The sequence below is a fragment of the Heteronotia binoei genome, chromosome 11 (genome assembly GCF_032191835.1).
Source record: "Heteronotia binoei isolate CCM8104 ecotype False Entrance Well chromosome 11, APGP_CSIRO_Hbin_v1, whole genome shotgun sequence".
Lineage (NCBI taxonomy): Eukaryota > Metazoa > Chordata > Lepidosauria > Squamata > Gekkonidae > Heteronotia > Heteronotia binoei.
Window position 1 is genome coordinate 65,244,863 of NC_083233.1, and position 13,682 is coordinate 65,258,544.

General features: G+C 41.3%; 1 protein-coding gene and 1 non-coding gene across 3 annotated transcripts; both read left to right on the plus strand.

Moving 5' to 3' along the window:
• Positions 1–1,071: 1,071 nt before the first annotated feature.
• Positions 1,072–12,787, plus strand: RANBP1 (RAN binding protein 1). 2 transcript variants are annotated; one of them, XM_060249524.1, is made up of 6 exons: positions 1,072–1,367; positions 6,186–6,322; positions 7,388–7,545; positions 8,243–8,371; positions 10,183–10,248; positions 11,784–12,787. In XM_060249524.1, the coding sequence occupies exons 1-6, from the start codon at positions 1,353–1,355 to the stop codon at positions 11,906–11,908; spliced, it is 630 nt and encodes a 209-aa protein (XP_060105507.1). In that variant the 5' UTR covers positions 1,072–1,352; the 3' UTR covers positions 11,909–12,787. The 2 variants fall into 2 exon arrangements, with proteins under 2 accessions (XP_060105507.1, XP_060105508.1); XM_060249525.1 differs by having other exon boundaries at positions 1,109–1,367; positions 11,787–12,787.
• Positions 10,847–10,978, plus strand: LOC132579796 (small nucleolar RNA SNORA77). The gene has a single exon (XR_009556013.1). It is a non-coding gene; the product is annotated as a small nucleolar RNA SNORA77 (small nucleolar RNA).
• Positions 12,788–13,682: the final 895 nt, after the last annotated feature.

Consider the following 13,682-nt stretch of genomic DNA (forward strand, 5'->3'; position numbering starts at 1 on the left):
CCTGAACCAGCTTCCGCTGGAATCAAACTCAGGTCATGAGCAGAGGGCTCTGACTGTAGTACTGCAGCTTTACCACTCTGTGCCATGGGGCTCTTCCATGAGGCTTACTCCCCAAGTAAACACGAGACAATGCATGTGCTTCCTTAGAGATTTGAGGAACAAATAAGATTTCTTACAACTGAGGAAGTAAAAGCTCATGTCAAAATATATTATTCTTTAAGGTGCTACTTTAAGGTGTAATTTTGCTTGCAAAGGACTATTCCATGCCTGAACTATTATGTTCTCTCCCGCTTTTTTTTACTGATGAAAGTTCATGGGAATTCAAAAGCATGCAGACTATTTCATGGTGCGGACAGTGTGCACGCACACAAAAACTTATACCCGGAATTAAAACTTTGTTGGTCTTAAAGGTGTTACTGGACCCAAACTTCATTTCTGCCCCTTCAGAGCAACATGGCTGAAATTATTCAAACTGTTCTAAATATGAATCGTAAAATTTTCTGACTAAAAGTTTACTGGAAAACCCACTTCAGTGATGGCAGCCTGGAGACATTTATTCCAACAGAAATTTGTGCGAATATCCTTAAGAAGTCATTGGAATCTTGTTTAATACATGTCTTAGAGCAGGGGTGGCCAAACTTGCTTAACGTAAGAGCCACACAGAATAAACGTTAGATGTCTGAGAGCCTCAAGACATGATCATGAGATGTTTGAGAGGAAGGAAGGAAGGAAAATAGATGGGGAAGGAGAGGTGGGGGGGAAAAAGCAACTTTAACTTTAAATGCATTCTCCAAGCTACAGGCTGGCTTGGAAAAGTGATTTAAAGAGAGATGAGGCACTGGGGGCTTTGAGAGTCACATATTAAGTGCGAAAGAGCCACCTGTGGCTCCCAAGCCACAGTTTGGCCACCCCTGTATTAGATAGAGAGATTTGGGCTTTTGGAACGCCACTGAGCCGGAGAGTGAAACAACCACAAAGGAAGCCTTGCCCGAGAATGAATGACCTGACCCTCCACTTGGCCTCCTTTCCTCCTCCTCTCCCAGCTCCCGGGCGGGAGACAAGAAACGAGGCGAACTCCAAAGGAAGAAGCCTCCTTTCCCATCATCCTTTGCAGCAACGGCGCGGGCTGCGGGAATGAGGTAAAAGTGGGCGGGGGCGGCGAGCGCGAGCGGAGCCCAGCAGCAGCAGCCGGCCGCCCCGAAGCGAGCGCCAAAAAGTCGGAGGAGGGAAAGCGAGACGGAAGCCGGGCCTAGCCGCCCCGGGAACCAGCCAGCCAACCCACCCCACCACCACCACATCCACCGCCTCACTAGCAGCAGCGCCGCCGCCGCCATCTCCTGCTCAGCCCCGCCATGGCCGAGACGAAGGTGAGGCGAGAGAAAGCGGGACAAAGCCCGAGCCAGGGAGGGGGGCCAGCTGTGAGGGCGACCGAGGCGCGGCCCTCACGCTGAGGAGGAGGGAGGAAGAGAGAAATTCAAGCTAACCAGGCCCCAGCGGAGTCGTGCCCCCCCCCCCCCAGCCCCTCGCTTTCTCCATTGGCTGCGCCGCCTCCTCCTCATCTTTTCCTCAGGAACGGCTCCTCTCGCTCACGGACCCGAAATAATCGCAGGAGGCCCTCCGGGTATGGGCGGGCCGGGCGGCGTGGGGCTGGATACGGTGTTTTGCTCCTCCACCCTCTTGAAAAAGCAAGGCCTCAGCCGCCGCCTCGCATCTCTCCTCCCCCCCCCCCCCCAACCGCCACACGCGGGCAGCAAGGCCGCGGCGGCAACGTGTGCTGCGCGCGACTCGCGTGTCTTGCTGCTGCTGCTGCTGGAGTGTGGGGCTTCCAACGCAGTGTTCCCTCTAAGCTGAGTGAGCGTGAGCTAGCTCGCAGGTTTTTAGCCTCCAGCTCACCCATTTTTGTCTTAGCTCAGGAAAAATGGCTCCAGAGCACAATAATTGATGCAGTAGCTCACAACTTGAATGCCAGTAGCTCACAAAGTCGAATTTTTTGCTCACAAGACACTGCAGTTTAGAGGGAATATTGCTCCCATAGTGTCTTTATGGGGGAGGGGGTTCTGTGCCCCACCCTGCTTTGGTTGGCCCTGGGATTGGAAGTACGGTCTATTGAGTTTTGGGACGGTTAAATATGAATTTTTTAAAAAAAAGATATTGTGGGGGAAAGGGTTTGAAGACCCTACAGCTGAAGCGGAGATTTCTCTGGAAAATTCGAGCAGGGAATCCTGATGGCATTTGCTACCTTTGCGGGGGAGGGGAGAAGTACTTGTATGTATGTTAAATTCGGCCTTTTGAAAATTCATGAGCTTGCATGATGTTTGGGGTTGGTAGGTGGCCCAGATAAAATATAGGTGTGGCTGAGGGGTTTGCTTGGGTCTCTACACAGCCACCTGCAACCTCTGTGCAATTAAAAACATTCCATTCATGTGCTGAATTAGAAAATTAATGCGCTTTTTTTTCTCCCCAGGGAGGTAGCCTGGCAAAATATGCACAGAGCTTTGTGGTACAACCAGAAAGATTTATTGAGGCATAATTGTAGGCCTTGTAGCTAGATAGAAATTGCGGCATGTGACAAATTAGCATGTCTTCTGCAAAAGTTTTTGCCGCAATACATCTTTTTTTAAGGGGACACCATGCCTTTTGTGTGTGTGTGTGTTCTCCCCCTCCCAGAATCTCCCCCTGCTGTTCAGGATGGGAAGAAGCAGCTAGTCCCACGTGTTAAGTTGCTCATTTATGTCCTGCAAAGTAATAGGCTGGGAGATGGTCTCTTTGCTCATGATTTGTTTTATTTTCCTCTTAATATTTTTATTATTAGATGTAATAATTCCTAAGGCAATATGCCTAGTCTACTGGAGTGCTTCTCTTTATTATTCTTGCAGTCCAATCCTGTATGCATGTTGCTCAAAAATAAGAACTTTCTCTAAAGTAATTTTAAACAGGATTGGAGCACTGGACAGTTTTCTTTTCTAGACACTTCTGTGAATATGTAATAAGCAAAACACTGGAAGTTGTTTGGTCTTGGTGTAATAATGCTCTTGGGTTAAACAGTTTGCCATAACACAGTTCAGTTTTGTAAATAACCCACACTTGTTCACTCCCCAGAACTTTTGTGCTGAGTTACAGAATGTTAAATGAATTTTCTGTTGGGCTGCATTTCTGACTTAGCTTTCTATGACTTCAGTAACTGTGGCATCATCCAGCCATGTGAATTAAGGTGTGCCCTGTTATGTACCTTGAAAAATGTGGACAGTGTTATTCTAAGTATCTTTTGAAACTTTTCAGATCCACTCTAACCTGGATAGCTCAAGCAGGCCAGATCTCGGAAGATAATCAGGGTTGACTCTGGCAAGTACTTGGATGGGAGACCTCCTTGGAATACCAGAGCCCAGCAGCAAAATACTCTCTAAATATCCTCCATGACTCCAGTACGGGTCAGTCACCAGAAGTCACTATAACTTCTAGGTGCATGCAGTACACACGCGCGTGCATAAAAAATGCAAGAAAGAAGTAAACTTTCCAAATCCACTTAACCAGACAACCATTGAAAAGGACTGGATCTGGACTTTCATTGCAATAATGAATTTGTTTGAACATGAAAACATGCAGGTTGCATTTTTGCAGACTGGTAGCATGATAAAACTAGCAGAGGCGTATAGAATTACAAATTTTACAGTGAAAGAGTAAAGGTTTTGCCCTCCTATAAAACTTAGACTTTGGAATCACTCAGTGGAATGAATGTAAAAAGAAGATGGTTTCACAAAACGCACTCTTGAAAGTGTGCCACATAATGATGATTGCTGGTGTAGTTTGGTTTTAAAATCAGGTAAATGGAAAGTAGGCATTCTGTTATCTTTGTTGAAAGCTGTTGGAACATCAGTCATCAGTAACACTGTACACATCAGTCAGTAGTACAAATAACAGTGGGAGCTGTTGCCTACCTTCTGTGTTTGGAAATAGAGATGGGACCATCTCTCTGATTCAGCAGAATCCTATATGCTTATTCTTTATTGTAATTATGAATAGGTGCAAAGGTTTTCTGGATGAAGCAAAGCATGGTTAATATTAAAATACAAACCGGGGAGGCTGGGTTGGATTTTGTTTTTTTCCTGCAGATCCTGGTTTCCCATGACAACTTAAGAACAATTTTTCATGTCCCCAAATACAAATTCTGTAACTGGCTGTTGTGATCATGAAAGGTGAAGATATACAAATTTTCAGATATACAAACTTTTTCTAAAGGTCACAACTTATACTGTTTCTCTAAATGCATCATAGTTTGGATGGGTGGAAGTAAGGGAATACAGACAGGCCTGATAACAGTGTTATTTGGTACAGTGTTGATGTCATTTTGGCATTCAGATCAAATATAGGGCAGATCCTATATTAGTTCTAGGATTTGTCCATTGGCACAGCTATGGATTTATATGGAGGGAGCACTGCGTTTTGATACGTGGGGATCTGTCATATGCAGAAATCTGAAGTTTAATAATTTGATATTTGGATGTACTACTCCTGTTGTTGAAAGTATCAAGATATGCAGGTATTATAAATTAATGAAATGAGCAAACTATATGCTTATAATATTGAATAGTAACATAATGGCCTCCAGAATGAAGTAGAGAAGTGGAGTTAATCAATTTATTACTTGGGTAACAAGTTATGCAGACAGTTTTTACTATCTCTGAAACTACAACTCAGTTGTAACCATTCTAAACATGCTACTAGTGCTTTGTGTTAAAAGTATCATGGGGCTTTAGCTAAATATTTGGAAGAACAGTTTTGTTTTTAACATACCTTGTATGCTACATTGACCTAGAACAGCCAGGTTCTCAGCTTGGGAGTGCTGCTTGACACAGCTGTCATCTTAGAAGATAAGGTGGCTGCAGAGGCTCAGAGTGCTTTGGTACAGCTTTGGCTGATGTGTCCACAGTGTCTGTTCCTGGTTCAGTCAGATCAAGCCACAGTGATCAATGCCTTAGTTACATCAAGACTGGATTATTGCATTGTGCTCTGTTTGGAGCTGCCCTTGAAGGGCATTTGGGAACCACGGCTAGCACACTCCACTCTGTTCTCAGTTTGTTTATGGTAATTAGCCATTGGCTGTTAAAAGTCTACAAAAATATCAAGGAAAAGCAAAGTTAAAACTAGACCACTCATCAGGGCCAGCTCCAGTCAGTACAGCACTTACTGTGGTTACTGATTTGCTCTGGAGCACAATTCAAGGTGTTGGGTTTGTCCTTTAGTCCTACATGGCTTGGGTCTGGAGTGATCCTACATAGCTTGGTCCGTCTTCTCCCATACATTCTTGCCTGGGGATTAAGATTTCAGGAAGAGGCCCTCCTGACTGTTCCAGCAATCAGAATAGCTTTTCCGGTGAACACACAAGAGAGGACCTTTTTGGTGGCAGCCCCAGGATTGTGGAACAACCTCCCTGGGAGGTGAACATAAGAGAAGCCATGTTGGATCAGGCCAATGGCCCATCCAGTCCCACATTCTGTGTCACACAGTGGCCCAAAATTTTTTTATATATGTATACCTACACACACACACACACACACACTGTAGCTAGTAGCCACTGATGGACCTCTGCTCCATATTTTTATCTAACCCCCTCTTGAAGCTGGCTATGCTTGTAGCTGCCACCAACTCCTGTGGCAGTGAATTCCACGTTAATCACTCTTTGGGTGAAGAAGTACCTCCTTTTATCCATTTTAACCTGACTGCCCAGCAATTTCATCGAATGCCCGCAAGTTCTTGTATTGTGAGAAAGGGAGAAAAGTCCTTCTTTCTCTACTTTCTCCATCCCATGCATTATCTTGTAAACCTCTATCATGTCACCCTGCAGTCGACATTTCTCCAAGCTAAAGAGCCCCGAGCATTTTAACCTTTCTTCCTAGGGAAAGTGTTCCAACCCTTTAATCATTCTGGTTGCCCTTTTCTGGACTTTTTCCAGTGCAGTTACCTGAACCTCTTGCTTTTGATCTTCAGAAGGCAATTGTGAAGGCATGTTATTTAGGACTGCTGCATTTTACTTGTTTAGCTTTTATTGGCAGTCCTAATTGGGAAATTTTAAATTGTGGTCTTTAATGTATTTTTATAATTGTTTTCCTTATATTGTAAGCTGCCTTGAGTTTTGCAAGGTACAAAGGTGACAACTTTTAAATGAAATGAATACTCTCTTTCTGCAGGATGCACATGAGGAGCATGACTCAGCAACTGACAATGTAGATGATTCTAACCATGACCCCCAATTCGAGCCCATAGTTTCCCTTCCTGAGCAAGAAATCAAAACTCTTGAAGAAGATGAGGAAGAACTCTTTAAGATGTAAGTAGAATGACAGTAGTGTATAAGTACTTCTCAGGCTCTGTTTTGGCAGAGGGTACTCATATACTGTATGGAGTAAGGAATCCTAAAAGCCAAAAAGTAATAACCCATGAATGAGGCTTTCCCAACATGTTCGAACCACTACTTTAGTAATATCTTTTTCTAAGGTGAGGGTGGGTAATTTTATCTCTCTCCTTTATTGGGTGTGATTAGATTATTCAGCTGTTCATAATGCAGAAGTCTGGTGGAATTTCCTGTTTTTTGTGGAAGGCTGTCCATTGTATCTCTGCATGAATTACTGCTCTGGTCTGCCACCTTTCATCATCCAAGGATAGATGATTCTATTTTGTTGTGAACCTAAGCAGAAAGAATCAGTCAGTGTAAATTCCAAAAATGTGTTTTCAAATGTTATGTCTTTTAGTGGTGGTTCTTGACCATAATAAACACTTCTATTCAATATTTTCCAGTTTTTAAAATGCCAGTTAAATTTTGTTTCTGCTCTTGCATTGGAGGGTCAGTGTAAAATCACAGAATACCAGCATTCTACTTACAAGATTGTCTTCCATCCATCATTTGATTTTGCTTTGATGCCTTGTGCACCTCTCAAGCACCTTCTACGTATCGGCAATGTTAGTAAAATATAAGCGCTTTTATGTATTGTACTTTTAACAAATTCATTCTTTTAAATTAAGGCTAGCTGCACCCTGTACTCCTAAACATTTTAAAAGCAAACCTTTCCAGGTGTAAGAGTAAAGCATGTCTATTTATTAGTCACCTCTCTGAGGCTGAACTGCACTCAAGGTAATATTAAATGAAATGGTGCCTAGGCTATACACACATGAACACGTTGTCATTGTTGGTTTTCTACATCACTTGGCTGTTCCTGTTGTCCTAGGAAAGATTTAGGACAAAACTTGTTTGTACTCTATTAAGAGGAAATGCTAGTGGAGAAACATATGACACAGAATGTCAGCTCATCAGGAGAGAGGCTAAAAGATGACCGTCACTATTTCTGGATTGAAATTCTGCATAGAAACTAATTCATGTGTTTTTTTTCCCCTGAAGGCGTGCAAAACTGTTCCGGTTTGCATCAGAAAATGATCTTCCAGAATGGAAAGAGCGAGGCACTGGTGATGTAAAACTCCTCAAGCACAAAGAGAAGGGGACCGTTCGCCTCTTGATGAGGAGAGATAAAACCTTAAAAATCTGTGCAAATCATTACAGTATGTGATTTGGTGCACTGTCTTTCTAATACAGTATATCTGTTAAATTTATGTATATTTTGTACAGTAGAAATAGAGACATATCTGACCTTTAAAGAAGCGAATGTATGTGAGACTTCTTTGCATAACAAACAGGCTTCTGTGAGAGATGCATGTGAGGAAAAATACTTTCTATACATACCACTAACGTATTTGCCATGCTTACACAGCTGCAGCAGAAAGGGGTCAAAAAGTTGTTGGGGCCCTGCAGGTGCTAAACTCCGCACATCAGTACACAGAACCTGGATCATCCTGTGTCCCAAGCAGAGACAGGCTATGTAAGCTGCAGGTGGGGGTTGCCATCTGTTGTTTTTCAGGGTTTTGAGGGAAGGCATGCTTCAGTTTCTCAGGGAATTTATCTGGCTTACAGAGTATTTCTGACCTGAAATAAAATATGCACAATAAATAGATATGGTAGCATGGAATAATACAGTCTGAATTGTGGAGCAGCTCTGCAAAGAATACAAGTACTAAAAATAGTGACAATGTATTGGGGTGCAGGTATGCATGGATAATATCCAAATAGTTGTGTGTTCTTTCGTAAGTCAAGACTAGAACCTTAGCTAATAGTCTTGTAAAGGCACTAACAAGGTAAAGTTCTGGGACAAAGTATGTATTTGTTGTGCCCAATCAGTTTCATTCCCCTCTTTTCCTCTAGTTACACCTTTGATGGAGCTGAAGCCGAATGCTGGAAGTGACAGGGCATGGGTGTGGAATACACATGCTGATTTTGCAGATGAGAGCCCCAAGCCAGAACTTCTGGCAATTCGGTTTTTAAATGCAGAAAGTAAGTTACAAAGCTATTTAATGTCATAGGGTATATAAAAACTGTATTATGTATTGCATTTTATTCTTGTAGTGAATGTTCCCTGTTACAAAACAGGCCGGCCTTTAACAATGGACACTTTGACATGCATGGCTGACTGGCAACAGAAGTATGTCACATTCCAAACCAGTGACTTCTAGAAACCACTCAGGGTTGAAGTAGGGCTAAGAATTACGATGGGCTACAGTGGGCAGGTGGAGAGGAGCAGAATAAATGGTTACTTCTTATTTTGTACCATGTTTGCTTTTGCACTGATATAACTTACCTATTATCAAGCAAATGCTAATCATGAGGTTTTTACCAATTTTGCACTAGACCTTTAATCCTGGTTTAGCCCTGTCCCTAAACTGACATTCTACACTAAAATCATAGAGTCATGTTTGTCTGATTCTATGATTCTAGTGTAGAATGTCAGTTTGGGGACAGTTCGTCACTAAATCAGGATTAAAGGTCTAGTGCAAAATTGGTCTTTGTTTTGACTTCTGTGACAGTACCACTTTTCCTGCTTCTTGTTAGTCTCTCTCTTTTACTTAAACTTTTATCAGTGTCCTGGACTTCCATGGAGCTTGTGTAGTAGTGAAAAATTTTGAGCCACATTTTAAGTCTTAGAACAGTCGCATATTTAAAACTTTGAGTCAGCCTATGATAGTGTAATATTAATGTGACTGGCATCTGTTTCCAATAAGTTTGTCACTGAATTTTGCCACTGTAATACCATTTGAAGCATTTCAGGAGATACCATCCAAAATCTTAGTATTGCTTACTGGAATGTATGTTTGGTGTATTTTATTATTAATCAGAATACAGTCTTTAATACAGAATATTAATCAGAATACAGTCTTTTTGTATTTGGGTTCTTGCACAGTGCCTTTTGGGAGTGGACAACTTGTGTACTGTTGTTTTGTGTTGTGCCATGAGAGCCATAGCTAGTTGTTGCATGTAGGCAATTAATATGTAGGAAGAATGTTTCAGGACCATGCAGGCCATCCTTAGTCTGGGCATTTTGTGAAAATCAAAGCAAAGAAGTAAACTGGACAGAGGCCTTCTAGGTAAATTGCTGTTTTTAACTTTCTAGATTATCAACTTAATGTAGTACTTGAAATATAAAATATGCTTTTTACGATAAATGAACTGTGAGCTGCTTCTGACTGCCTATCACTGGACAACAGCGACCTCCTGTGGCTGTATAATATGCTAACAGCATAGCATGACAGTAAATTTTACAGGTCGCATTTTTGAAGGATATACTGTTACGATATAAGAAATCCTAAAATTTAAGAACCATTTTATAATTGACAGTTAAAGTCTTAAGCATTACAGCACGAGTGTCCACTTCATTTGCTTGCCTCTTAAATTTGTGAGCATCCATGAAAGATGCCTTTCAGGAGACATCACCTTTCTGCACATGCAGTCTATATTTTTCATGTATATGTGTTTACTCAGGGAGTCTGAGACTCTAGAAACAAACATCTTGAACAGCTTCAGGAGGGGATTGGATAAACACATGGAGCCAGGAGTGTATTAGCCACAATGTATTGTTGGAACTCTCTGGGGCAGTGATTCTCTGTATTGATGCTGGGGGGGGGGGGGGCGGGGCGGGGTGAACAATGGGAGGGCTTCTGGTGTCCTGGCCGCACTGATAGACCTCCTGATGGCACTGGTTTTTTTTGGCCGCTGTGTGGCAGAGTATTGGGGATGGACTGGATGGGCCACTGGCCTGATCCAACATGGCTTCTCTTATTTTCTTATTTGACTGTTGCTTTCTTAAACAGATGCACAGAAATTCAAGGCAAAATTTGAAGAATGTAGGAATGAAGTTGATAAGAGGTTAAAGAAAGGTAAGAAATTATTCTCACCTTTTTGTTCTGGTGAAGGAACACTTTGTGTTCACAATGCATATATGGTCAGGCATTAGAAATTTTCTTCATACCAGTTTATGTGGAGCAGATATGTGGAGGTGAAGAGGCTTCACCACTTAACCAAGCCTTTTGAACCTCTCCATGCACTAGAGCCTTGCCCCATGTAACCCATTAGCTTCTTGCTCATACTTTGCAGATCATCAGTGTCCAAGAGTTGCACGTTCTGTCTTTCATTTAAGTGTTTCTGGCTGCCCAATTTTTAGCCTCCCAGGATTTTTCTTCTTAAGAAAAAATATTACAGGCAGGCAAAGCTTGTGTGTCCAAAGTGATGCATTATAGTAAAGAAAAAGCGAAGTCTGCAGATTTTTACCTGCCGTTTTTAAAATAAATGAGTCAGCTTTCAGGCTGCCTATTAACATTACATGTATGAACTTGTAGGAAGATGTTAGTAAGCTGAAGAAAAGCAATGACCAAGTATGCTGTTCAGCATGGCCTGGTTGGGGCTTCCTCATAAGCAGCTGTAGTGTTCTCAATGCTCACGGTTTACACATAGCAAGTCTTTGATAGTTGTTTGTCTGCAGGCTCACTCTGTGCTTGACTGCAATATTCAGTCAAGGTGCTTTTTAGGCCTGCTAGAGTGATGATCCAGGATATTGTGAACACTTCTCTACTTGTGGAAATCTGTTTCAATTGATCTTGGCACATTTTCTAATATTAGAGGAGGTGCTTTAATATTCTGCATTTCTAAATTACTTTTGTAAACTAATCTGTTTTAGAACAATGCTAACTAAAACTGCCTCTTTCAGTTTAGTTGTGCCATAGATAGTAATACAGTAATGGGATGTTCTGAAATGGCATGTAGTTTTCTTGTCACAGTGAAATCACTGGCACATAGTGAAATGAAATCACTCTTAGCAGTTATTTTTTCAACTTTTTGAATGACTGGATAAAAATCCAGCTTTCTCACTGTATCTTGTACAATTCTTCTCCCTGCTACAGCTCCCATTCCACATGGCTTTTGTCCAAGCATTCCCAACACAGGATTTTTGGTGGTCAAATAGGACCCTCCTCTCCATTTTAACTATGGAAAAGCTCGTTGCTTCCAGCCCAGTATTTCTACTTTTAAATTGTGAACTGAGTGTTGAGCATATAGATACACTGAAAGGAATACCTGCATTATGACGGGGCCTGGGCAGGGGGATCTTAGGGTGCCCCCCCCCCATATAGGTCCGTGGAAAAATTGTCTTCCATGAAACCAGTCCCTGTTGCCAAAAAGGTTGGGGGCCACTGCTCTAAGGAATGCTGGGTGTCTAAATGGGGCTTATTCCATCTTATCCCACCAACTCAGAGAGGTTGGCTAGGCAGAAATGCAGGAGACAGTTGAGCAGAGACTTTAACCTGGGACTCTTTGCTTCAAGCCATGCTGTCTGGCATCAACACCATTCAGGCATACAATCTATTTCTCTTTTGTGTTTTTATAACATTCTCTCCTGGTATCTTGAAACCTCTTTTAGCAGGAGCAGACAAAGATGATAGCACTGATAAAGTTGCTGAGAAATTAGAAGAACTTTCTGTAAAGGAAGAGAGCAAAGAACCTGAGAAGAAAGAAGTGAAGGAGGAAACTGAAGAAAAGCAATAAATCATCTTGGGCCTTGTATTTTTTTTCTTTTTCTTAACTTTTTTAATTTTTACAAGGGACTTTATAAAGAACTGTATTCCAACATTCGAAGTTTTTTTCTAAGCTTTTGCCCTTTTTGAAGAGATCTTCAGAAAAATCCATTCCCCCAGTCATGAAAATGTACTGTGCTAAACTTTCTTTTCCATAGTGGAAACACTTATTTATAGTCATCCAAGAGAGTGAATAAAGCTTTGAAAAATGATTATCAGAGGACAGAACTGAGTTTTTCTATATGCTTCAGATGTGCGACTGCAGTTCTTACATTTTGGGTTTCTATTTTTGAGTGCATATCTTTAGATGAAATGTGGTATAACTGATTCTTACCAATAGGAAAGGTGCAAGTAATAAAGATGTTTCTTGTATGTTGTGTCTGAAAGCTGTAATGACTGAAACAAAATACTTTTAATGCTGAGATTTTTTTCCCTTTGTCATTAAAACCTAGAGTGGCCAGCTATGTAAATCTTTCATTCTCCGCTTGAAATAACTGTATTTTATTTTGAGGCGTGCTCATTTAATTTTTTCCTGTTCTTTTCAAAATCCTAGCACATACTGTTAGCTACACAGTATTGGCTGTGTGATGTTTGACTCTTAACCTTCAGACATCCATGGACAGAATTATCTCTGGACCTTTCTTATTAGAACAGGGAAAATACCTCAACCATTTTTCCCTTTAAAAGACTCTTGCCAGTATATTTGGTATCAATGTATTTGAAGGTTAAAGGGTCTTCTGTCTCTTCAGATACCCCCTTGTGAAAGCCACCATAAGCGGATTCTTCTATTGTCAAAAGGAGAGGTGATGCTCACCAAACTAATTTCAAAATAAATTAAAGTTAATCATTATTGTTGACTTTATTTACAGTAGTTCTTGAAACAACAAGAAGTCATTTTTGCAGAAAAAGGAGGTACAGCATGCTGAATTGTCATGTTTTTATCAGTCTGTTGCGAATGGCAAAGCCTTTTCTTTCAGGCCTTGGGACATGTTTGCTCAGAGCCCCTGTGATGAAACCTTTACCCTTGATGCCTATTCCACACATTTTGGGTACTTCTTGCTTGTAATTTGCTACTGAAGCCAATGAGGGTCTGTTTGCACATGAACCTGGAGCATTTTTTGTAGAATGAGGGGAAAGGAGGAGGTGCTGTACTGTGCTGCATTAAACAGGTGGTAGAGTTTGGGGGTTTGTGTTATAAAAGCAGTAATTCACCCGTATTTTCACTTGTCCATCAATAGAGTATGCTGAATATCAGGCCTTTCTCTGATAGAGATTTTTTTTTCAGAATTGGACCAAAGTGATATTGCTTAACTGTATTAGAGTAGTTCCTTAAGAACTGTAAATGCTTAAACTTTCCTGTGAAAAAAGGAATCAGTATATTCAGTGAGATGTAATTAGGTATGCAGAATTCTTTTTGAATTGGAAATTATTTTTTGAATTCAGGTACTACAAACGAAAGCACTGATTTTTCCTCTGTTGCATCTGTATTATTGACATTGTTGCAAGTGCCCTTTTAAAGTGTATGAATGCATTGTATCTCTATTGCTCTAGGAACAATGTACAATAAGACTAGTGTCTCTCCAGCTGGCCTGAAACAGTTTCTTTAGTTAAAACATCCTGCTTTTTAAATTGCATTTTAAAAATTCAAATGCGTATTTCCTGACCAGTGAGAGCCAGTGTGGTATAGTGGTTAAGGGTATAGGACTATTTGGGAGACACAAGTTCACACCCCCACGTGCTATACA

Coding starts and splice junctions, on each gene's coding strand:
- RANBP1 (XM_060249524.1), top strand. Junction 8,372..10,182: donor TCGGTTTTTAAATGCAGAAA/GTAAGTTACAAA, acceptor TTTCTTAAACAG/ATGCACAGAAATTCAAGGCA. Junction 10,249..11,783: donor TGATAAGAGGTTAAAGAAAG/GTAAGAAATTAT, acceptor AACCTCTTTTAG/CAGGAGCAGACAAAGATGAT.